This window comes from Thalassophryne amazonica, chromosome 3 (genome assembly GCF_902500255.1).
Source record: "Thalassophryne amazonica chromosome 3, fThaAma1.1, whole genome shotgun sequence".
Classification (NCBI taxonomy): Eukaryota; Metazoa; Chordata; class Actinopteri; order Batrachoidiformes; family Batrachoididae; genus Thalassophryne; species Thalassophryne amazonica.
Window position 1 is genome coordinate 143,376,326 of NC_047105.1, and position 24,194 is coordinate 143,400,519.

General features: G+C 44.7%; 1 protein-coding gene across 1 annotated transcript in view; it reads right to left on the bottom strand.

Moving 5' to 3' along the window:
• LOC117507850 (receptor-type tyrosine-protein phosphatase gamma-like) overlaps nucleotides 1-24,194 on the bottom strand; it is a 954,825-nt gene that overhangs the window by 84,630 nt on the left and 846,001 nt on the right. The window contains exons 7-8 of the mRNA XM_034167634.1: nucleotides 23,547-23,704; nucleotides 2,497-2,689 (exon numbers count right to left, since the gene is read on the bottom strand). Of these exons, the coding sequence (XP_034023525.1) occupies nucleotides 2,497-2,689; nucleotides 23,547-23,704 (351 nt within the window). The remainder of the gene's footprint in view (nucleotides 1-2,496; nucleotides 2,690-23,546; nucleotides 23,705-24,194) is intronic.

Sequence of the window (24,194 nt, forward strand, 5' to 3'; positions counted from 1 at the left end):
TTGAGACCGTCCTACCTCAACACCTCGATACTGACCATGAACTAATTTCTCACACTTTCCCTTCCCACTGAGTGCAATTATGAAGTGTCATCTCTCTGGCAGCTGAGGTGGCACCAGAGGAATGGAAGCACTGGATGGAGGGCAGTGACATCCCTTTCATCATTTGGACTGATCATAAGAACTTGGCATACTGTTGTGTGTTGGGGGGTGTGGCTGGATATTTTGGTGTTCTTTTCTTTTCTTTGCTCTCCAGGTGGCATGAGAACTGATTTGTCTGTGGAGAAGGTGCTGGCTGAAGAATCCTTCACCCTCATCAACATCATGTGCAGCACCTGTGACTGGTGCTCACATGCAACCTTAAAGACTTTCAGCTGAAGCAGATAATTGGATGGCGTTCTGCATTTAAGTCATGTGTGATTCAAGCAGAACTGCCGGGAACTCGACCTTGTGATGTTCGTTTGTGAGACGCTGAGGACCGCGCCTGGGTTTGACACATCGAGCCCGTGAAGCAAGGAAGGGTGAGGGACACATGCTGTCAGCACACATCAAAGGTGATTAAGTGTTTGACTAATTGTTGATAGTAACTTGGTATTTTGTTACGCAGTATACTTGAATTGTGATGAGGATTGTGCAGCTCGCTTCTCACTGCTGTGGCATGCGGACAAGTGGTCCTCCACCTGTTGTGAGAAGCTGCTCATTTGCATAAAGCTTAAAATACAGACCTGTATGTGTTGCTGATAGTGTGTGTCTTTTGAAGGATATTAGTTGTAAATGCTAACTTACCTCACCTCTTCTATGCTTCGCAGAGAGTCGGTTTGTCGTGTCCACCTGGGGGGTGTTTGGCGGTGGTAGTGGGTCCAGGAGCGCCGGGCTTCGATCCTTTTGGGCGCTGAAGAGCGTGCCAGCCTTCACTCCACCAGAGGGACGCTATTTCTGTTTTTACACTTTTTATGCACCAGCGGGGGAAATAAATATATTGTTTTTGGAACCGCTTTTCTGGTTATTTGTAGCGCTGGGTTCCGTCTGACGCAGGTCCGCTCCTCAACCCGTGTCGACACATAACACATACATCCTATATGTATATGTTTATGCACTATATGCATGAACACCCCCCAAAATACTAAACAAACACACTATGTCAATACTTCACTTCTTCAGATCAATCTCCCATCATTCCTTCTGCTCTTATTGTTGGCATCCTAATCTGGGACCATTAGGGAAGGCAAACAGCAGTGCCTCGGTTCAGGTAGGGGACATCTTGGCCATCTTTTTTTGTCTCACCTTCCACCCATTCCCAAGACTTGCAGTTTTGCCACTTCTCTAAATTGACATGTCACCCTGGCAACCACAGGATTTGAGGCATTGCAAAGAGACATTTCTGATGGCCCACACTGGACTGTGACACAAGGGACTTTGTCACATACTCTACTCTCTGTGCCCACATCAAATTCTCTTATTCCTGCCTCCCAGATTACTCCAGCCCATGCCAGTTCCTGGCCATCCACTGGTCTTACATCAGCCTGTATTTCATTAGTAGCTTTCCGCTGTCAAAAGGACACACAATTATCCTCATAATACTTGAGTCTTTTGCAATGCTGCACACTATCTTGCCCTACCAAATTCCCTTCAGCCCAAGAAACTGCCAGTCTCCTAGTCCACCATATGTTGTGGCTGCACGGGATATCCTTGGACATTGTTTCTGATCAAGGTCCACAGTTCACTTTGCAGGTTTGGAAGGAAAATTGGAAGGACAATGCTGTTCCATCCATATAAGTCAGTCTTTGACATTGCTGCTCTATTTCATTCTCCAGTACATATTGGATTGGGAGGGAGATAATACTACAAATAGAAACCCAGAGATGTGAACTAAACATCAAAAACTTGAGCCATGACAGTGTTGGCACTGTATAAATAAATTGAAATGAAATGAATCATTGTAAATCTCTTTGAGACTCTGCATCAGATGGAAACAGTCCATTTACCATTTATTACTTCCTCTCTGCATGATCTAACATTAGTATCACTCACTGACAAGAGGAGATGTTTGAGATAATATTTCACATTTCTTTAAACACTGAAAGACTCAGCAAACCTGAAACTCCAGTCTGTGAGTCCTTAGTGAACTTGCCCCGAAGAACTAATTTCCATACAGCCACAAAGACCCTTTGTGAAGATGAGAGCGGTGACTCCACTACTCGGAGCAAATAACCATCAGCAGTGAGGCAGGGCGGTCCTTTTTCTTATCTGAAAATCATTGTCAATGCAGAAAAACCTCACAAACCAAGCATACTGTACATGCAGACTATTACCTCACACAGACGGGTTTGGTGTGAGACATACGACACTAATGATCATGCAAACATTCCAGGATAAGACACAGGTCCACCTGTCTGTCACTGGACTGGAGGACCACCCGCAGTGTCACGTGCAGTTTGTCATCATCCCCAGGACCTGTTAATGGTAATTAGAACAAAGTAAGCGTTTGAGCAGCCGTACCTTTGGAAGCCTCTGTGCCATATGGGCTGATGCTGCCGTCTATCATGTGAGGCATCCAGGCATCCTTGATTGCAGACTTGAAGACGTGTCGACTGCCTAAGCTCTGAATGGGCCTGAAGTTACTGCGCAGATATTCCACAGACTTGACGTGGTCTTGCTGCTCTGTGGTGAAGATGGAGTAGAAGGCCTCCAACTGGTGGCAGTGGTGTGGTTGACCATGGGAGAGTGAGACAGAAGAAAGGCATGGAGATAGTAATTGCTCAAAACTATTTACTTGTTGGAAAAAAAAACTCTAAAAGGACATGCTGAAAGTCTGTATCACAATAGACTCTTACATCCAACAATAGATACATCAAATATCACTCATTTTAGGAAATTTTTATGGACGTTCTTCTTTTCAGTACATTACAGGCTCTGAGGTCCACTGGTGCCAGAGAGCATCCCTGGATTACTTAACATGAAGTCAAAGAGAGTCAGGCTATTTTGACAGTCACCCACACTTACAGCTCGGTGACCGAGACAATGTAGACAAAGTGTCTTGTCCACGGTCACAGACAGACAGTGGGAATCAAACCCAGGTCTACATATTGGCAGCCCAACTCCTTATACCGCTGAGGTAAATGCTCTACACAAAGTTGTCAGCATAATAAAATGTAAAAACAAAAATGTGGAGGGTTCCCTATTAATTAATTCATTCATTCATTCTCTGTTTCATATATTTTATTACGTATACATAGCAGATAAACAAGCATAAACATCAAGAAAATATTAGCATACACCTTTTAAATTTTGTATAGCAAGAATAAGTAACAAACATAAATCTAGAGGTATGAATAGGCCTTTCCCAAAACAGTGCAGTAGAGGTCAAACAGTTTTTCAAAATAAACAAGCATTTCTGCAGTGTAATACAATTAAAGAGCAAAGACACAGGAATTCACCAAACCTGACAGCAATAATAAAATAGAGTTGCAAAAAAATTTTAAAAAAGGGAAAGAAGAAAAAAGTAAGATAGGAAAAAAAAAGAATAAATAAAGGTCCTAAGTATAAATAAGGTGCTCCTAAGGATTCTCGAAGAGATCAATGAATGATTTGCATTTATAACTTGCATAGGTTGCCTTGCCTGAAGTACCTGATTTTTTTCAACCTTTAAAAAGGACATGGCATCATTAATCCAGAGAGTTTGGGATGGGGCATTTGGTGATTTTCATTGCAGGAGAAGATGGCATCTCACCATCAGAGAGGTGAAGGCCAGGTTCTCCAGCTGCACTGATGAAAAAAACGGGTGTGTTCCTCAGGTAGCCCAAAGATGGCTACATACGGAGAGATCACGATGGTTTTATCAAGGACCTTGGACAGCACACCAAAATAAGACTGCCAAATATTGTTAAGGCTTGAACAGAAGAAGAAAATGTGTGAGAGATTACAGGGAGAACAGGAGCACCTATCACAGACATCAGCAGTATTTGGAAAAAATTGCAAGTTGCATTTAGAGTAATGACATTTGAACACCACTTTAAACTGAATCAATGTCAAGTGACGAATGGTGAGGGTTAAAAGGCCAATCAAGATGATGTGTCAGTTCCACATCGCCCTCCCTGGAGCCTCCTTTTACCCTGAGTGATTTCACAAGAGTGGAGTTGATAATGAATGATCAATAAAGTACCTTTTCCCACCTGTGTTCATCAAAGGTCAGAGATCGCTCTTGCTCCCAAGTCACTTTGGTTTTGGTGGTTAAATAACCATCATAAGACTGAATCTTACTGTAAACTTTTGAAATTAAAGACTTTTGCAAAGGGTTCAACTGCAGCAGTCTGTCGCATATCTGCTCAGGTGGAATACGAAGAAAGTTAGGAAATACAGATTTTACACTATTTCTCACCTGAAAATACCTAAACAGATGAGAAGGCGGGAGGGAAAACGTATTAGCTCGATCTATAAAGGAGCAGAAAACCCCATCCTCATAAAAATCCCTAAAACACCTCAGTCCTTTATTGTGCCATGTGGTAAAAATGGAATCTGTAAGGGCAGGTTTAAATACAGTAGTGTTCAGAATAATAGTAGTGCTATGTTACTAAAAGGATTAATCCAGGTTTTGAGTATATTTCTTATTGTTACATCGGAAACAAGGTACCAGTAGATTCAGTAGATTCTCACAAGACCAAGTATTCATGATATGCACACTCTTAAGGCTATGAAATTGGGCTATTAGTAAAAAAAAGTAGAAAAGGGGGTGTTCACAATAATAGTAGTGTGGCATTCAGTCAGTCAGTTCGTCAATTTTGTGGAACAAACAGGTGTGAATCAGGTGTCCCCTATGTAAGGATGAAGCCAGCACCTGTTGAACATGCTTTTCTCTTTGAAAGCCTGAGGAAAATGAGACGTTCAAGACATTGTTCAGAAGAAAAGCGTTCTAGTTAGTTTGATTAAAAAGTTGATTGGCGAGGGGAAAACCTATACGCAGGTGCAAAAAATTATAGGCTGTTCATCTACAATGATCTCCAATGCTTTAAAATGGACAAAAAAAAACAAAAAACAAAAAACAAAAAAAAACAGAGACGCGTGGAAGAAAACGAAAAACAACCATCAAAATGGATAGAAGAATAACCAGAATGGCAAAGGCTCACCCACTGATCAGCTCCAGGATGATCAAAGACAGTCTGGAGTTACCTGTAAGTGCTGTGACAGTTAGAAGACGTCTGTGTGAAGCTAATTTATTTGCAAGAATCCCCCGCAAAGTCCCTCTGTTAAATAAAAGACATGTGCAGAAGAGGTTACAATTTGCCAAAGAGCACATCAACTGGCCTAAAGAGAAATGAATGAATATTTTGTGGACTGATGAGAGTAAAATTGTTCTTTTTGGGTCCAGTTTGTGAGACGACCCCCAAACTCTGAATTCAAGCCACAGTTCACAGTGAAGACAGTGAAGCATGGTGGTGCAAGCATCATGATATGGGCATGTTTCTACTACTATGGTGTTGGGCCTATATATCGCATACCAGGTATCATGGATCAGTTTGGATATGTCAGAATACTTGAAGAGGTCATGTTTCCTTATGCTGAAGAGAACATGCCCTTGAAATGGGAGTTTCAACAAGACAATGACCCCAAGCACACTTGTAAATGGGCAAAATCTTGGTTCCAAACCAACAAAATTAATGCCTCACAGATGTGAAGAAATCATGAAAAACTGTGGTTATACAACTAAATAATAGTTTAGTGATTCACAGGATTACTAAAAAAGCAGTTTGAACATAATAGTTTTGAGTTTGTAGCATCAACAGCAGATGCTACTATTATTGTGAACACCCCCTTTTCTACGTTTTTTTTTTACTAATAGCCCAATTTCATAGCCTTAAGAGTGTGCATATCATGAATGCTTGGTCGTGTTGGATTTGTGAGAATCTACTGAATCTACTGGTACCGTGTTTCCCATGTAACAATAAGAAATATACTCAAAACCTGGATTAATCTTTTTAGTCATCGGGGTGAATGTGAGGCATAACTGTGAAGCGCTTTGAGCATCTGATGTAGATGAAAAAGTGCTATATAAATGCAGTCCATTTACCATTTAGTCACACACTGCTATTATTCTGAACACTACTGTATAAGATTTCACAACAGTGGAGTTGATATTGAATGATCAACAAAGATCATTCAATATCAATGTATCTCGGGTTGGCAGAAGGCAGTATCATGCCTTCTGAATTGAGTCCATATCTTTAGTGTGGAAATGACCACCGGGTTGCTCATAAGGCCAGAGGGGTTGACAGAGACTGAGCCAGTTAGTAGGGCGGCGAGGGAAGACAAGGGACAGGACTGTGATTCTAACAAACACCAAGGTGCATCAACTGAGTTTAGCCAAAATCCAGTTTTAACTATATTTGCAGCCCAGTAATAAAATTTGAAGTTTGGCAATGAGAGGCTCTCTTCACACCTGCAGCTCTGAAGTAGTCTCAGTCTAATTCTGGGTGTTTTACCATTCCATAAAAAATGAGATATAACTGAATCAATAGTTTTGAAAAAGCTTTTGGGTATAAATATAGGCAAACACTGAAATAAAAACAAAAACTTTGGAAGGACATTTATCTTCACAACGTTAATCCTTCCAACCAAGGAGAGTGGGAGGGAACCCCATTGCTGAAAATCAGCTCTAATATCAGTTAATAGGGGACAAAAATTTGTAGAATAGCAAGACTTGTAAGACCTGACAACACTAACGCCCAGATATTTAAATCCTGAACAGCTTAGTTTAAAGGGGACATCCGTTTGAGAAAGGTGCATAGCTTGAACATTGGATAGCATTCACTTTTCCAAACACTGACTTTATACCCTGAAAACGAACCAAATCCTGAAGAGTGACACGGGGCAGGCCTTAACAAGATCTGTGACATATAATAACAGGTCATCGGTATATAACGAGAGTTTACATTCGATACATGATCGTATAATACCACTCAACATGTTTGAAGACTTAATATGAATGGAAAGGGGTTCTATTGCTAAAGCGAAAAGGAGGGGTGATAGGGCAACCTTGTCTACAGCCATGATTTAAGAGAAAGTAACTAGATTGAACAGTATTAGTAGTTATACTGACAAATGGTGATGTGTACAGAAGACGTATCCAGGATATAAAAACTTTGCCAAATCCAGATTTTTCTAAACCGCAAACAAATAATGCCAATCAACTCTGTCAAACACCTTGTCAGCATCAACAGATATCACAACTTCTGGTAAAGCAGTAGAATCCTTTCATTCATTCATTCTCGAATTCCACATGTTCCTCTGGAGTCTATTTGAGCAGTCAGTAGGCGAGAAGTAGTATTCATCCTGGATGTGACACCAGTCTGCCGAAGGACCAACACACATTCAAAACCACGGTCAATTTACAGTAACCAGTTCACCTACCATGCATGAGGGAACATGGAAAGAAAACAGGAAGAACATGGAAAGAACATGGGGAGAACACAGGAAGCACACGGGAAGAACACGCGGAGCACATGGGAAGCACAAAGGAAACACACAGGAAGAACAGGGGAAGAACACAGGAAGCACACAGGAAGCACACAGGAAGAACACGGGAAGCACACAGGAAGAACATGCAAAGCACATGGGAAGCACACAGGAAGCATATGGGAAGAACATGGGAAAAACACAGGAAGAACACGGGAAGAACATGGGAAGCACACGGGAAGAACACGGGAAGAACACAGGAAGAAAATGGGAAGAAAATGGGAAAAACACAGGAAGAACACAGGAAGCACACAGGAAGAACATGCAAAGCACACAGGAAGCACACGGGAGGAACACAGGAAGAACACAGGAAGCACACAGGATCACACAGGAAGCACACAGGAAACACACAGGAATAACATGGGAAAGCACACAGGAAGCACACAGGAAGAACACGGGAGGCACACAGGAGGAACATGGGAAGAACACAGGAAGCACAGAGGAAGAACACAGGAAGCACACAAGAAGACCACAGGAAGAACACAGGAAGAACACATGAAGCTCACAGGAAGCATACAGGAAGCACATGGGAAGAACATGGGAAGAACACTGGAAGAACATGGAAAGCACACAGGAAGCACATGGGAAGAACACAAGAAGAACACAAGATGATCACAGGAAGCACACAGGAAGGACACGGGAAGAACACAGGCAGAACACAGCCAGAACACGTGAAGCACACGGGAAGCACACAGGAAGAACACGGGAAGCACATAGGAAGAACACTGGAAACACACAGGAACAACACAAGAAGAACACAGCAAAAGAACACGGGAAGCACACAGGAAGAACACATGAAGCACACAGGAAGCACATGGGAAGCACACAGGAAGTATATGGGAAGAACACATGAAGAACACAGGAAGAACACGCAAAGCACACAGGAAGAACACGGGAAGCACACAAGAAGCATATGGGAAGAACATATGAAGAACACAGGAAGAACACGCGAAGCACACAGGAAGCACAGAGGAAGAACACAGGAAGAACATGCGAAGCACACAGGAAGCACACACGAAGCACATGGGAGGATCACAGGAAGAACTCAGGAAGCACATGCAAAGCACACAGAAAGCACAAAGGAAGAACACATAAAGCACACAGGAAGCATAGAGGAAGCACACAGGAAGAACACGGGAAGAACACAGGAAGAACACGGGAAGAGCCCACAAAGCACACAGGAACAACACAGGAAGTAAATGGGAAGAACACAGGAAGCACACGGGAAGAACACGTGAAAGACACAGGAAGCACATGGGAAGAACACAGGCAGAACACAGGAAACACGCAGGAAGAACACAGGAAGAACATGGGAAGAAGACAGGAAGAAAATGTAAAGAACACAGGCAGCACAGAAAGAACACAGGAAGAACACAAGAAGAACATGGGAAGAACACAGGAAGAACAGAGGAAGAACATGGGAAGAACACAGGAAGAACATGGGAAGGACACAGGAAGAACACAGGAAGAACTCAGAAAGCACACAGGAAGAACACACATGAAGCACACATGAAGAACACGAGAAGCACACGGGAAGCACAGAGGAAGCACACAGGAAGAACATGGGAAGAGCCCACAAAACACACAGAAAGGACACGGGAAGCACACAGGAAGAACATGGGAAGAAGACAGGAAGCACATGGGAAGAACACAGGAAAGAACACGTGAAGAACACAGGAAGAACATGCAAAGCACACAAGAAGAACACGGGAAGAACACGGGAAGAGCACAGGAAGAACACACATGAAGCACACAGGAAGAACACGTGAAGCAAACGGGAAGCACAGAGGAAGCACACAGGAAGAACATGTAAAGAGCCCACAAAACACACAGGAAGGACATGGGAAGCACACAGGAAGAACACAGGAAGCACACGGGAAGAACACAGGAAAGAACACGTGAAGAACACAGGAAGAACACGCAAAACAAACAGGAAGAACATGGGAGGAACACAGGAAGAACATGGGAAGAACACATGAAGCACACAAAAAGAACACGGAAAGAACACAGGAAGAACACGGGATGAACATAGGAAGAACACTGGAAGAACATGGGAAGAACACAGGAAGAACACTGGAAGAACATGGGAAGAACACAGGAAGAACACAGGAAGAACATGCAAAGCACAAGGAAAGCACACAGGAATAACACAGGAAGCACACGGGAAGCACTGAAGAAGCACACAGAAAGAACACATGAAGCACATGGGAAGAACACAGGAAGAAAATGGGACGAATACACAAAGCACACAGGAAGAGCACAAGAAGAACACATGAACAACACAGGAGGAACACAGAAAGAACACAGGAAGAACACAGGAACAATATGGGAATAACACGGGAAGAACACGTGAAGCACACAGGAAGAACACATGAAGCACACAGGAAGCACATAGGAGGAACACAGGAAGAACACAGGAACAATATCAATCAATCAATTTTTTTATATAGCGCCAAATCACAACAAACAGCCGCCCCAAGGCGCCCCACACTGCAAGGCAAGGCCATACAATAATTATGTAAAACCCCAACGGTCAAAACGACCCCCTGTGAGCAAGCACTTGGCTACAGTGGGAAGGAAAAACTCCCTTTTAACAGGAAGAAACCTCCAGCAGAACCAGGCTCAGGGAGGGGCAGTCTTCTGCTGGGACTGGTTGGGGCTGAGGGAGAGAACCAGGAAAAAGACATGCTGTGGAGGGGAGCAGAGATCAATCACTAATGATTAAATGCAGAGTGGTGCATACAGAGCAAAAAGAGAAAGAAACAGTGCATCATGGGAACCCCCCAGCAGTCTACGTCTATAGCAGCATAACTAAGGGATGGTTCAGGGTCACCTGATCCAGCCCTAACTATAAGCTTTAGCAAAAAGGAAAATTTTAAGCCTAATCTTAAAAGTAGAGAGGGTGTCTCTCTCCCTGATCTGAATTGGGAGCTGGTTCCACAGGAGAGGAGCCTGAAAGCTGAAGGCTCTGCCTCCCATTCTACTCTTACAAACCCTAGGAACTACAAGTAAGCCTGCAGTCTGAGAGCGAAGCACTCTATTGGGGTGATATGGTACTACGAGGTCCCTAAGATAAGATGGGACCTGATTATTCAAAACCTTATAAGTAAGAAGAAGAATTTTAAATTCTATTCTAGAATTAACAGGAAGCCAATGAAGAGAGGCCAATATGGGTGAGATATGCTCTCTCCTTCTAGTCCCCGTCAGTACTCTAGCTGCAGCATTTTGAATTAACTGAAGGCTTTTTAGGGAACTTTTAGGACAACCTGATAATAATGAATTACAATAGTCCAGCCTAGAGGAAATAAATGCATGAATTAGTTTTTCAGCATCACTCTGAGACAAGACCTTTCTGATTTTAGAGATATTGCGTAAATGCAAAAAAGCAGTCCTACATATTTGTTTAATATGCGCTTTGAATGACATATCCTGATCAAAAATGACTCCAAGATTTCTCACAGTATTACTAGAGGTCAGGGTAATGCCATCCAGAGTAAGGATCTGGTTAGACACCATGTTTCTAAGATTTGTGGGGCCAAGTACAATAACTTCAGTTTTATCTGAGTTTAAAAGCAGGAAATTAGAGGTCATCCATGTCTTTATGTCTGTAAGACAATCCTACAGTTTAGCTAATTGGTGTGTGTCCTCTGGCTTCATGGATAGATAAAGCTGGGTATCATCTGCGTAACAATGAAAATTTAAGCAATACCGTCTAATAATACTGCCTAAGGGAAGCATGTATAAAGTGAATAAAATTGGTCCTAGCACAGAACCTTGTGGAACTCCATAATTAACTTTAGTCTGTGAAGAAGATTCCCCATTTACATGAACAAATTGTAATCTATTAGACAAATATGATTCAAACCACCGCAGCGCAGTGCCTTTAATACCTATGGCATGCTCTAATCTCTGTAATAAAATTTTATGGTCAACAGTATCAAAAGCAGCACTGAGGTCTAACAGAACAAGCACAGAGATGAGTCCACTGTCCGAGGCCATAAGAAGATCATTTGTAACCTTCACTAATGCTGTTTCTGTACTATGATGAATTCTAAAACCTGACTGAAACTCTTCAAATAGACCATTCCTCTGCAGATGATCAGTTAGCTGTTTTACAACTACCCTTTCAAGAATTTTTGAGAGAAAAGGAAGGTTGGAGATTGGCCTATAATTAGCTAAGATAGCTGGGTCAAGTGATGGCTTTTTAAGTAATGGTTTAATTACTGCCACCTTAAAAGCCTGTGGTACATAGCCAACTAACAAAGATAGATTGATCATATTTAAGATCGAAGCATTAAATAATGGTAGGGCTTCCTTGAGCAGCCTGGTAGGAATGGGGTCTAATAAACATGTTGATGGTTTGGATGAAGTAACTAATGAAAATAACTCAGACAGAACAATCGGAGAGAAAGAGTCTAACCAAATACCGGCATCACTGAAAGCAGCCAAAGATAACGATACGTCTTTGGGATGGTTATGAGTAATTTTTTCTCTAATAGTTAAAATTTTGTTAGCAAAGAAAGTCATGAAGTCATTACTAGTTAAAGTTAATGGAATACTCAGCTCAATAGAGCTCTGACTCTTTGTCAGCCTGGCTACAGTGCTGAAAAGAAACCTGGGGTTGTTCTTATTTCCTTCAATTAGTGATGAGTAGAAAGATGTCCTAGCTTTACGGAGGGCTTTTTTATAGAGCAACAGACTCTTTTTCCAGGCTAAGTGAAGATCTTCTAAATTAGTGAGACGCCATTTCCTCTCCAACTTACGGGTTATCTGCTTTAAGCTACGAGTTTGTGAGTTATACCACGGAGTCAGACACTTCTGATTTAAAGCTCTCTTTTTCAGAGGAGCTACAGCATCCAAAGTTGTCTTCAATGAGGATGTAAAACTATTGACGAGATACTCTATCTCCCTTACAGAGTTTAGGTAGCTACTCTGCACTGTGTTGGTATATGGCATTAGACAACATAAAGAAGGAATCATATCCTTAAACCTAGTTACAGCGCTTTCTGAAAGACTTCTAGTGTAATGAAACTTATTCCCCACTGCTGGGTAGTCCATCAGAGTAAATGTAAATGTTATTAAGAAATGATCAGACAGAAGGGAGTTTTCAGGGAATACTGTTAAGTCTTCTATTTCCATACCATAAGTCAGAACAAGATCTAAGATATGATTAAAGTGGTGGGTGGACTCATTTACTTTTTGAGCAAAGCCAATAGAGTCTAATAATAGATTAAATGCAGTGTTGAGGCTGTCATTCTCAGCATCTGTGTGGATGTTAAAATCGCCCACTATAATTATCTTATCTGAGCTAAGCACTAAGTCAGACAAAAGGTCTGAAAATTCACAGAGAAACTCACAGTAACGACCAGGTGGACGATAGATAATAACAAATAAAACTGGTTTTTGGGACTTCCAATTTGGATGGACAAGACTAAGAGACAAGCTTTCAAATGAATTAAAGCTCTGTCTGGGTTTTTGATTAATTAATAAGTTGGAATGGAAGATTGCTGCTAATCCTCCGCCTCGGCCCGTGCTACGAGCATTCTGACAGTTAGTGTGACTCGGGGGTGTTGACTCATTTAAACTAACATATTCATCCTGCTGTAACCAGGTTTCTGTAAGGCAGAATAAATCAATATGTTGATCAATTATTATATCATTTACTAACAGGGACTTAGAAGAGAGAGACCTAATGTTTAACAGACCACATTTAACTGTTTTAGTCTGTGGTGCAGTTGAAGGTGCTATATTATTTTTTCTTTTTGAATTTTTATGCTTAAATAGATTTTTGCTGGTTATTGGTAGTCTGGGAGCAGGCACCGTCTCTACGGGGATGGGGTAATGAGGGGATGGCAGGGGGAGAGAAGCTGCAGAGAGGTGTGTAAGACTACAACTCTGCTTCCTGGTCCCAACCCTGGATAGTCACGGTTTGGAGGATTTAAGAAAATTGGCCAGATTTCTAGAAATGAGAGCTGCTCCATCCAAAGTGGGATGGACCACAAGACCAGGTTTTCCCCAGAAGCTTTGCCAATTATCTATGAAGCCCACCTCATTTTTTGGACACCACTCAGACAGCCAGCAATTCAAGGAGAACATGCGGCTAAACATGTCACTCCCGGTCCGATTAGGGAGGGGCCCAGAGAAAACTACAGAGTCCGACATTGTTTTTGCAAAGTTACACACCGATTCAATATTAATTTTAGTGACCTCCGATTGGCGTAACCGGGTGTCATTACTGCCGACGTGAATTACAATCTTACCAAATTTACGCTTAGCCTTAGCCAGCAGTTTCAAATTTCCTTCAATGTCGCCTGCTCTGGCCCCCGGAAGACAATTGACTATGGTTGCTGGTGTCGCTAACTTCACATTTCTCAAAACAGAGTCGCCAATAACCAGAGTTTGATCCTCGGCGGGTGTGTCGTTGAGTGGGGAAAAACGGTTAGAGATGTGAACGGGTTGGCGGTGTACACGGGGCTTCTGTTTAGGGCTACGCTTCCTCCTCACAGTCACCCAGTCAGCCTGCTTTCCTGGCTGCTCGGGATCTGCCAGGGGGGAACTAACGTTGGGAAGAACACACGAAGAACATGGGAAGAACACCAGAAGCACATGGAAGGATCACAGGAAGAACACAGGAAGCACACAGGAGGAACACAGGAAGAACACAGGAACAACATGGGAAGAACACAGGACGCACATGGGAAGAACACAGGAAGCACACAGGAAGCACACAGGAAGAACACAGGAAGCACACAGGAAGAACACGGGAAGAACACAGGAAGAACACGGGAAGCACACAGGAAGAACACAGGAAGAACATGCAAAGCACATGGGAAGCACACAGGAAGCATATGGGAAGAACATGGGAAAACACAGGAAGAATACGGGAAGAACATGGGAAGCACACGGGAAGAACACGAGAAGAACACAGGAAGAAAATGGGAAGAAAATGGGAAAAACACAGGAAGAACACAGGAAGAACATGGACAGAACACAAGAAGCACACAGGAAGAACATGCGAAGCACACAGGAAGCACTCGGGAGGAACACAGGAAGAACACAGGAAGCACACAGGATCACACAGGAAGAACATAGGAAACACACAGGAATAACATGGGAAAGCACACAGGAAGCACACAGGAAGAACACGGGAGGCACACAGGAGGAACATGGGAAGAACACAGGAAGCACAGAGGAAGAACTCAGGAAGCACACAAGAAGACCACAGGAAGAACACATGAAGCACACGGGAAGAACATGGGAAGAACACTGGAAGAACATGGAAAGCACACAGGAAGCACACGGGAAGAACACAAGATGATCACAGGAAGCACACAGGAAGGACACGGGAAGAACACAGGCAGAACACAGCCAGAACACGTGACGCACATGGGAAGCACACGGGAAGAACACGGGAAGCACATAGGAAGAACACTGGAAACACACAGGAACAACACAAGAGGAACACAGCAAAAGAACACGGGAAGCACACAGGAAGCACGCGGGAAGCACATGGGAAGCACACAGGAAGAACACAGGAAGTATATGGGAAGAACACAGGAAGAACACGCAAAGCACACAGGAAGAACATGGGAAGCACACAAGAAGCATATGGGAAGAACATATGAAGAACACAGGAAGAACACGCGAAGCACACAGGAAGCACAGAGGAAGAACACAGGAAGAACATGGGAAGAACATGGGAAGCACACAGGAAGCACACACGAAGCACATGGGAGGATCACAGGAAGAACACAGGAAGCACACAGGAAGAACTCAGGAACCACATGCAAAGCACACAGAAAGCACAAAGGAAGAACACGTAAAGCACATAGGACGCATAGAGGAAGCACACAGGAAGAACACGGGAACAACACAGGAAGAACACGGGAAGAGCCCACAAAGCACACAGGAAGAACACAGGAAGTAAATGGGAAGAACACAGGAAGCACACGGGAAGAACACGTGAAAGACACAGGAAGCATATGGGAAGAACACAGGCAGAACACAGGAAACACGCAGGAAGAACACAGGAAGAACATGGGAAGAAGACAGAAAGAAAATGTGAAGAACACAGGCAGCACAGAAAGAACACAGGAAGAACACAAGAAGAACATGGGAAGAACACAGGAAGAACAGAGGAAGAATTCAGAAAGCACACAGGAAGAACACACATGAAGCACACAGGAAGAACACGAGAAGCACACGGGAAGCACAGAGGAAGCACACAGGAAGAACATGGGAAGAGCCCACAAAACACACAGAAAGGACACGGGAAGCACACAGGAAGAACATGGGAAGAAGACAGGAAGCACATGGGAAGAACACAGGAAAGAACACGTGAAGAACACAGGAAGAACACGCAAAGCACACAAGAAGAACACGGGAAGAACACGGGAAGAGCACAGGAAGAACACACATGAAGCACACAGGAAGAACACGTGAAGCACACGGGAAGCACAGAGGAAGCACAAAGGAAGAACATGTAAAGAGCCCACAAAACACACAGGAAGGACATGGGAAGCACACAGGAAGAACACAGGAAGCACACGGGAAGAACACAGGAAAGAACACGTGAAGAACACAGGAAGAACATGCAAAGCAAACAGGAAGAACATGGGAGGAACACAGGAAGAACACAGGAAGAACATGGGAAGAACACATGAAGCACACAAAAAGAACACGGAAAGAACACAGGAAGAACACGGGATGAACATGGGAAGAACACTGGAAGAACATGGGAAGAACACAGGAAGAACACTGGAAGAATATGCAAAGCACAAGGAAAGCACACAGGAAGCACACAGGAATAACACAGGAAGCACACGGGAAGCACTGAAGAAGCACACAGAAAGAACACGGGAAGAACATGGGAAGAACATGGAAAGCACACAGGAAGCACACGAGAAGAACACAGGAAGAACACAGGAAGAACAGGGGATGAAGACATGAAGAACATGGGAAGAACACAGGAAGCACATAGGAGGAACACAGGAAGAACACAGGAACAATATGGGAAGAACACAGGAAGAACATGGGAAGAACACAGGAAGAACACACATGAAGCACACAGGAAGCACACAGGAAGAAAATGCGAAGCACACAGGAAGCACACAGGAAGAAAATGCGAAGCACACAGGAAGCACAGAAGAGGCACACAGGAAGCACACAGGAAGAACATGGGAAGAGCCCACAAAACACACAGGAAGGACACAGGAAGCACACGGGAAGAACATGGAATGAACACAGGAAGCACACGGGAAGAACACAGGAAAGAACACGTGAAGAACACAGGAAGAACACGCACACAGGAAGAACACGGGAAGAACACAGGAAGAACACAGGAATCACATGAAGAACATGGAAAGAACACAGGAAGAACACATGAAGCACATGGGAAGAACACAGGAAGAAAATGGGACGAATACACAAAGCACACAGGAAGAGCACAAGAAGAACACATGAACAACACAGGAAGAACACAGGAAGAACACAAGAACAATATAGGAAGAACACGGGAAGAACACGTGAAGCACACAGGAAGAACACATGAAGCACACAGGAAGCACATAGGAGGAACACAGGAAGAACACAGAATATGGGAAGAACACAGGACGCACATGGAAGGAACACAGGAAGAACACAGGAAGCACACAGGAGGAACACAGGAAGAACACAGGAACAACATGGGAAGAACACAGGACGCACATGGAAGGAACACAGGAAGAACACAGGAAGCACACAGGAGGAACACAGGAAGAACACAGGAACAACATGGGAAGAACACAGGACGCACATGGAAGAACACAGGAAGAACACAGGAAGAACACAGGAAGAACACGGGAGGAACACAGGAAGAACACGGGAAGCACACGGGAAGAGCACAGGAAGAACACACATGAAGCACACAGGAAGAACACGTGAAGCACACGGGATGAATGTGAGGCATAATTGTAAAGCGCTTTGAGCGTCTAATGCAGATGGAAAAGCGCTATATAAATGCAGTCCATTTACCATTTACACAGGAAGAACACGCAAACCACATGGGAAGCACACAGGAGGCACACAGGAAGAACGCAGGAAGAACACATGAAGAACACGCAAAGCACACAGGAAGCAAGAGGAAGCACACAGGAAGAACACAGGAAGAACACCGGAAGAAAATGGGGAAAACACAGGAAGCACTCAGGAAGCACTCAGGAAGCACACGGGAAGAACACGCAAAGCACACGCAAAGCACACAGGAAGCACACAGGAAGAACACAGGAACACAGGAAGGAAGAACCACGAACCTTCTCACTGTGTGGCCACTATGCAGTCATCCTTAAATATTTCAACAGTATATTTGATCCGTGTGTCTAATTTTCAATTTTGTAGTTGCATGAACATTTTAGCCTTAGCCAGCAGTTTCAAATTTCCTTCAATGTCGCCTGCTCTGGCCCCCGGAAGACAATTGACTATGGTTGCTGGTGTCGCTAACTTCACATTTCTCAAAACAGAGTCGCCAATAACCAGAGTTTGATCCTCGGCGGGTGTGTCGTTGAGTGGGGAAAAACGGTTAGAGATGTGAACGGGTTGGCGGTGTACACAGGGCTTCTGTTTAGGGCTACGCTTCCTCCTCACAGTCACCCAGTCAGCCTGCTTTCCTGGCTGCTCGGGATCTGCCAGGGGGGGAACTAACGTTGGGAAGAACACACAAAGAACATGGGAAGAACACCAGAAGCACATGGAAGGAACACAGGAAGAACACAGGAAGCACACAGGAGGAACACAGGAAGAACACAGGAACAACATGGGAAGAACACAGGACGCACATGGGAAGAACACAGGAAGCACACAGGAAGCACACAGGAAGAAAACAGGAAGCACACAGGAAGAACACGGGAAGAACACAGGAAGAACACGGGAAGCACACAGGAAGAACACAGGAAGAACATGGGAAGAACACTTGAAGCACACAAAAAGAACACGGAAAGAACACAGGAAGAACACGGGATAAACATGGGAAGAACACTGGAAGAACATAGGAAGAACACTGGAAGAACATGGGAAGAACACAGGAAGAACATGCAAAGCACAAGGAAAGCACACAGGAAGCACACAGGAATAACACAGGAAGCACACGGGAAGCACACAGGAATAACACAGGAAGCACACGGGAAGCACTGAAGAAGCACACAGAAAGAACACGGGAAGAACATGGGAAGAACATGGGAAGAACATAGGAAGCACACGAGAAGAACACAGGAAGAACAGGGGAGGAAGACATGAAGAACATGGGAAGAACACAGGAAGCACATAGGACGAACACAGGAAGAACACAGGAACAATATGGGAAGAACACAGAAAGAACACGGGAAGAACACAGGAAGAACACACATGAAGCACACAGGAAGCACACAGGAAGAACATGCGAAGCACACAGGAAGCACAGAAGAGGCACACAGGAAGCACACAGGAAGAACATGGGAAGAGCCCACAAAACACACAGGAAGGACACAGGAAGCACACAGGAAGAACATGGAATGAACACAGGAAGCACACGGGAAGAACACAGGAAAGAACACGTGAAGAACACAGGAAGAACACGCACACAGCAAGAACACGGGAAGAACACAGGAAGAACACAGGAATCACATGAAGAACATGGAACGAACACAGGAAGAACACATGAAGCACATGGGAAGAACACAGGAAGAAAATGGGATGAATACACAAAGCACACAGGAAGAGCACAAGAAGAACACATAAACAACACAGGAGGAACACAGGAAGAACACAAGAACAATATAGGAAGAACACGGGAAGAACACGTGAAGCACACAGGAAGAACACATGAAGCGACACAGGAAGCACATAGGAGGAACACAGGAAGAACACAGAATATGGGAAGAACACAGGACGCACATGGAAGGAACACAGGAAGAACACAGGAAGCACACAGGAGGAACACAGGAAGAACACAGGAACAACATGGGAAGAACACAGGACGCACATGGAAGGAACACAGGAAGAACACAGGAAGCACACAGGAGGAACACAGGAAGAACACAGGAACAACATGGGAAGAACACAGGACGCACATGGGAAGAACACAGGAAGAACACAGGAAGAACACAGGAAGTACACGGGAGGAACACAGGAAGAACACGGGAAGCACACGGGAAGAGCACAGGAAGAACACACATGAAGCACACAGGAAGAACACGTGAAGCACACGGGATGAATGTGAGGCATAATTGTAAAGCGCTTTGAGCGTCTAATGCAGATGGAAAAGCGCTATATAAATGCAGTCCATTTACCATTTACACAGGAAGAACACGCAAACCACATGGGAAGCACACAGGAGGCACACAGGAAGAACGCAGGAAGAACACATGAAGAACACGCAAAGCACACAGGAAGCAAGAGGAAGCACACAGGAAGAACACAGGAAGAACACCGGAAGAAAATGGGAAAACACAGGAAGCACTCAGGAAGCACTCAGGAAGCACACGGGAAGAACACGCAAAGCACACGCAAAGCACACAGGAAGCACACAGGAAGAACACAGGAACACAGGAAGGAAGAACCACGAACCTTCTCACTGTGTGGCCACTATGCAGTCATCCTTAAATATTTCAACAGTATATTTGATCCGTGTGTCTAATTTTCAATTTTGTAGTTGCATGAACATTTTAGCCTTAGCCAGCAGTTTCAAATTTCCTTCAATGTCGCCTGCTCTGGCCCCCGGAAGACAATTGACTATGGTTGCTGGTGTCGCTAACTTCACATTTCTCAAAACAGAGTCGCCAATAACCAGAGTTTGATCCTCGGCGGGTGTGTCGTTGAGTGGGGAAAAACGGTTAGAGATGTGAACGGGTTGGCGGTGTACACAGGGCTTCTGTTTAGGGCTACGCTTCCTCCTCACAGTCACCCAGTCAGCCTGCTTTCCTGGCTGCTCGGGATCTGCCAGGGGGGAACTAACGTTGGGAAGAACACACAAAGAACATGGGAAGAACACCAGAAGCACATGGAAGGAACACAGGAAGAACACAGGAAGCACACAGGAGGAACACAGGAAGAACACAGGAACAACATGGGAAGAACACAGGACGCACATGGGAAGAACACAGGAAGCACACAGGAAGCACACAGGAAGAAAACAGGAAGCACACAGGAAGAACACGGGAAGAACACAGGAAGAACACGGGAAGCACACAGGAAGAACACAGGAAGAACATGCAAAGCACATGGGAAGCACACAGGAAGCATATGGGAAGAACATGGGAAAAACACAGGAAGAACACGGGAAGAACATGGGAAGCACACGGGAAGAACACGAGAAGAACACAGGAAGAAAATGGGAAGAAAATGGGAAAAAACACAGGAAGAACACAGGAAGAACATGGACAGAACACAAGAAGCACACAGGAAGAACATGCGAAGCACACAGGAAGCACTCGGGAGGAACACAGGAAGAACACAGGAAGCACACAGGATCACACAGGAAGAACATAGGAAACACACAGGAATAACATGGGAAAGCACACAGGAAGCACACAGGAAGAACACGGGAGGCACACAGGAGGAACATGGGAAGAACACAGGAAGCACAGAGGAAGAACTCAGGAAGCACACAAGAAGACCACAGGAAGAACACATGAAGCACACGGGAAGAACATGGGAAGAACACTGGAAGATCATGGAAAGCACACAGGAAGCACACGGGAAGAACACAAGATGATCACAGGAAGCACACAGGAAGGACACGGGAAGAACACAGGCAGAACACAGCCAGAACACGTGAAGCACATGGGAAGCACACGGGAAGAACACGGGAAGCACATAGGAAGAACACTGGAAACACACAGGAACAACACAAGAGGAACACAGCAAAAGAACACGGGAAGCACACAGGAAGCACGCGGGAAGCACATGGGAAGCACACAGGAAGAACACAGGAAGTATATGGGAAGAACACAGGAAGAACACGCAAAGCACACAGGAAGAACATGGGAAGCACACAAGAAGCATATGGGAAGAACATATGAAGAACACAGGAAGAACACGCGAAGCACACAGGAAGCACAGAGGAAGAACACAGGAAGAACATGGGAAGAACATGGGAAGCACACAGGAAGCACACACGAAGCACATGGGAGGATCACAGGAAGAACACAGGAAGCACACAGGAAGAACTCAGGAACCACATGCAAAGCACACAGAAAGCACAAAGGAAGAACACGTAAAGCACATAGGACGCATAGAGGAAGCACACAGGAAGAACACGGGAACAACACAGGAAGAACACGGGAAGAGCCCACAAAGCACACAGGAAGAACACAGGAAGTAAATGGGAAGAACACAGGAAGCACACGGGGAGAACACGTGAAAGACACAGGAAGCACACGGGAAGAACACAAGATGATCACAGGAAGCACACAGGAAGGACACGGGAAGAACACAGGCAGAACACAGGCAGAACACAGCCAGAACACGTGAAGCACATGGGAAGCACACGGGAAGAACACGGGAAGCACACAGGAAGAACACTGGAAACACACAGGAACAACACAAGAGGAACACAGCAAAATAACACGGGAAGCACACAGGAAGCACGCGGGAAGCACATGGGAAGCACACAGGAAGAACACAGGAAGTATATGGGAAGAACACAGGAAGAACACGCAAAGCACACAGGAAGAACATGGGAAGCACACAAGAAGCATATGGGAAGAACATATGAAGAACACAGGAAGAACACGCGAAGCACATGGGAGGATCACAGGAAGAACACAGGAAGCACACAGGAAGAACTCAGGAACCACATGCAAAGCACACAGAAAGCACAAAGGAAGAACACGTAAAGCACATAGGACGCATAGAGGAAGCACACAGGAAGAACACGGGAACAACACAGGAAGAACACGGGAAGAGCCCACAAAGCACACAGGAAGAACACAGGAAGTAAATGGGAAGAACACAGGAAGCACACGGGAAGAACACGTGAAAGACACAGGAAGCACATGGGAAGAACACAGGCAGAACACAGGAAACACGCAGGAAGAACACAGGAAGAACATGGGAAGAAGACAGAAAGAAAATGTGAAGAACACAGGCAGCACAGAAAGAACACAGGAAGAACACAAGAAGAACATGGGAAGAACACAGGAAGAACAGAGGAAGCACACAGGAGGAACACAGGAAGAACACAGGAACAACATGGGAAGAACACAGGACGCACATGGAAGGAACACAGGAAGAACACAGGAAGCACACAGGAGGAACACAGGAAGAACATGGGAAGAACACAGGACGCACATGGGAAGAACACAGGAAGAACACAGGAAGAACACAGGAAGTACACGGGAGGAACACAGGAAGAACACGGGAAGCACACGGGAAGAGCACAGGAAGAACACACATGAAGCACACAGGAAGAACACGTGAAGCACACGGGATGAATGTGAGGCATAATTGTAAAGCGCTTTGAGCGTCTAATGCAGATGGAAAAGCGCTATATAAATGCAGTCCATTTACCATTTACACAGGAAGAACACGCAAACCACATGGGAAGCACACAGGAGGCACACAGGAAGAACGCAGGAAGAACACATAAAGAACACGCAAAGCACACAGGAAGCAAGAGGAAGCACACAGGAAGAACACAGGAAGAACACCGGAAGAAAATGGGAAAACACAGGAAGCACTCAGGAAGCACTCATGAAGCACACGGGAAGAACACGCAAAGCACACGCAAAGCACACAGGAAGCACACAGGAAGAACACAGGAACACAGGAAGGAAGAACCACGAACCTTCTCACTGTGTGGCCACTATGCAGTCATCCTTAAATATTTCAACAGTATATTTGATCCGTGTGTCTAATTTTCAATTTTGTAGTTGCATGAACATTTTTCTTTACTTTGATAAAAATCTCCACGGTGATATATTCTCACACCTCATCAGTTTCCTTGATGATCTTGAAAGTAAGACTTATCAGCACATATGCAGCAACCCCACCAGACTCCCTAGACCATGTTGTTGATGGGACAGACTCACCTGTTTGTAGGAGACATAAATCGGTCTGCTGAACACGATCCACTCGACGACCTTACTGCAGGGGGGAGTGGTCAGGGAGCCGGTGTACCGATAGTAACTCCCCAGTGATGCGGGCAGCAAGTCCTTCAGCACAAACGGTTCCAGAAAAGTTTCTTTCTCTGCATGAGTGAAGGCAAGACAACAAGTTCAAATAAATTCAACACGATAAGAGTTTCTCTTTCACTGAAAATACCCATGGCCGTGACCTTGGGACTTTGGCGAGGATGGTAACATCTCCTCCTCTTCTCTCCTCATGTTGTCTCTGTCTCTGTCTCCAACCTTCACCAGACTGTGAATTCTTTGAATTGCATTCAGAATAACCATGGAAATGATCAGCTGGTCTCTCAAAGCTATTGACACCATCTTTTCAACAAGAAAATCAGGGCTGGGTGACCCTATGTGCCCAGAAGGAACCTATCCCATGGGCTATGTTCTCAATAGCTGGAAGGAGTGGCGAGTGGCGTGCTAGGTGCCACTCTCCATGGAAGACGTCGAGGATTTATTCTTATTTGTCTTTATGGTAGGTTGGGCTTCTGCTGTTAGGATTATATGCTGCCCTGATCTACTGGAAAACTGACAAGACGGCTGCCACCAGAACCACAACCCCAC